The sequence below is a fragment of the Wasmannia auropunctata genome, unplaced genomic scaffold, assembly GCF_000956235.1.
Source record: "Wasmannia auropunctata unplaced genomic scaffold, wasmannia.A_1.0 LD336074.1, whole genome shotgun sequence".
NCBI classification, from domain to species: domain Eukaryota; kingdom Metazoa; phylum Arthropoda; class Insecta; order Hymenoptera; family Formicidae; genus Wasmannia; species Wasmannia auropunctata.
Window position 1 is genome coordinate 3,998,430 of NW_012026816.1, and position 2,324 is coordinate 4,000,753.

The 2,324-nt window shown below is 30.2% G+C and overlaps 1 protein-coding gene across 1 annotated transcript in view; it reads right to left on the reverse strand.

Moving 5' to 3' along the window:
• LOC105449773 overlaps nt 1-2,091 on the reverse strand; it is a 2,769-nt gene extending 678 nt beyond the window's left edge. Inside the window, exons 1-7 of the mRNA XM_011689157.1 lie at nt 2,065-2,091; nt 1,707-1,940; nt 1,487-1,547; nt 905-1,087; nt 677-775; nt 305-594; nt 49-209 (exon numbers count right to left, since the gene is read on the reverse strand). Of these exons, the coding sequence (XP_011687459.1) occupies nt 49-209; nt 305-594; nt 677-775; nt 905-1,087; nt 1,487-1,547; nt 1,707-1,940 (1,028 nt within the window). The 5' untranslated portion in view covers nt 2,065-2,091. The remainder of the gene's footprint in view (nt 1-48; nt 210-304; nt 595-676; nt 776-904; nt 1,088-1,486; nt 1,548-1,706; nt 1,941-2,064) is intronic.
• Nucleotides 2,092-2,324: the final 233 nt, after the last annotated feature.

The following is a 2,324-nucleotide window of genomic DNA, read 5'->3' on the forward strand; positions in this document are numbered from 1 at the left end:
TGCTCTTCCGATTCTAAAAAATATATTTTACCTCTTAAACATATATACGAGTTAGTCCCACTAAAGTTTCTTTCGGACTGTCCATTAATCATCCTTCCTGTTGCTGAATATTGTAATTCTACTGTCTTCGTCATTATTGAACTCATCGCCTTGGCAATGCCCTCTTTCAAATCAGGTTCTGCAGCAATAAGTACACGGAACAAAGCCATCTGTGATGAAATAAAAAAAGAAATATTACATTCATTGATTGTTAAAAAAATTAATATATAAAAATTTTTTGCAAATAGAACTACGATTTATTTACCAATGCTTCTTTTTTCTCTGGAGAATCTATTAATAAATTTTCCAACTGTAAAAAGTGATCCAATGATACTGTTGGTAAAGCAATGTTTAAACCTTCTTTTAATTTATCGATACTCATTTGTGAAGTAGTGTTTGATTGATTATTAACGATAATTGTATGTTTCACTTCGGTTATCTTCTTATCTAAGTCATACAAAATACTTCTTTTGGCGGATAAAATTTGGCTTGAGAGTTCAGTCTGAAGCTGTTGGAATTTTTTGTCCATATAATCTATCTGCACATCTATTGAAACTAAAAAATAATTAAATATTGAATTAACGATCTGAATTATACCTAAAATTAATACATATTTAATAAAACTGTTATTGCTTACTCGGTTGTACATTTAAAATCTCTGCCGCTGTCTCTTCATTTATAACTGGAAGATCCAATGTGATCGATGCCGAAGGAAACACATTTTCTGCAGATGTCTCTAAAATAAAGAATCAATATAAATAGTAATATATATCAGCGCAACATAACAAATAAAATTAAAAAATTAATATACCTTGGTTTTTCTTTCTTCTTTCTTTTTTTTAAATTGAAGTCTGTGAAGAAGAACTTGTCGAAGGAGATTCGTCAATGGTTAAAAATGGCTTCACTGCATTTAATTGCTTTTCCAAGGAATCTTTGGATAATATCATTACTGACATTTCATTAGTATCGCATACGTCATCATCAGTACTTTTCACGTCATCCGACTTTAGTGCTCGCTTCAACCTTCTTTTTCCTTGTTTTAAATTTTCTAATAAATCAATGAACGAAAAATTTAAGTAACGTTAAGGGGATTTTGCAATTAACGACATTACAGGTTTGAATTAATTTTGTAGAAAACCATTTTACACGTTTAAAATATACACACAAATAAACTACAGGATACACAAGTTTAAGAATAAAAAAAGATTAAAAAATTGTAAATATGTCGGTAATTTTTAATAAAAATTTTTTTTCGTTTTTCAGCTTAAGTTGAGTATTCTAGATTTTATTCGTGTGTATACTTTCTACTTGTAAAAGAGTTTTTAATTCTGTAAAGCCATTTTGAAGAAAGTTTGTACTGTTGGTATTTCCTTCACTTCAGCATTGCCTTAATTTGTAAATATATTACATTGTCCAGGGGGGAGAGACAGAATTTACAAAATCTGACCTATATTTTGTGCAACGTGAATATAAATAGTCATTCTCAATGTATTTTTGTCTGCTGAATACTAATCCACCAAATTTGACTATCATGTCACAATTTTTTACCTGATAGTTATATTTAGCCAACGGATTTATGTTCAGCAGGCAAAAATACATAAAAAATGTTTATTTACGTGTTGAAAAATGATGTTAGACAGTGTTATAATTATATAAATATTATTTACTTGCGTATGCAATAATATCGCATAAGAATCCCAATGTTCTTCGACATCTTTTAATGAAACAAGCCAGTTATCTAAATGAGAATAATCTTTCGAATCTGGATACGAGCAAAAATATCCCTGATCAACTTTGCGAATCCAAGAAGATGGAATCAAATCGATTAGTTTAGAATTTGAGTTTTCGTCAGTAAATCGAATAACCGCATAAGGTCCAGCACTATCATCTTGATCACTCATCTAATAATAAACAAAACTTTTCGATGTGTATATACAATATAATCTTTATAACCTTTTTATATAATAACCTCACATAACCTTATCATTGAAAAATGTTCGTGCAAAATACAAAATTTTTCCTTACCTTGTTAACAAATGTGATTGTCGTATTTTCTTCTGATGTAATAAAATAGTAATTTATTTGTTAATCCAAGTGAAAACAATGCAAACGTTGTTTCTTGTGTCCTATGTGACCACACTTGCACACCGATGCTGAAGATAATCGTAGCCTCGGAGATAATTTGTCCGGCAAAAAAAAGTTGAAGGATCGGACGAAACTTGTCCGTTTTGAACAAGAAAATCCCCCTCTCCACAACGCTGTACTGCTCGTGCAGCTTATTATTG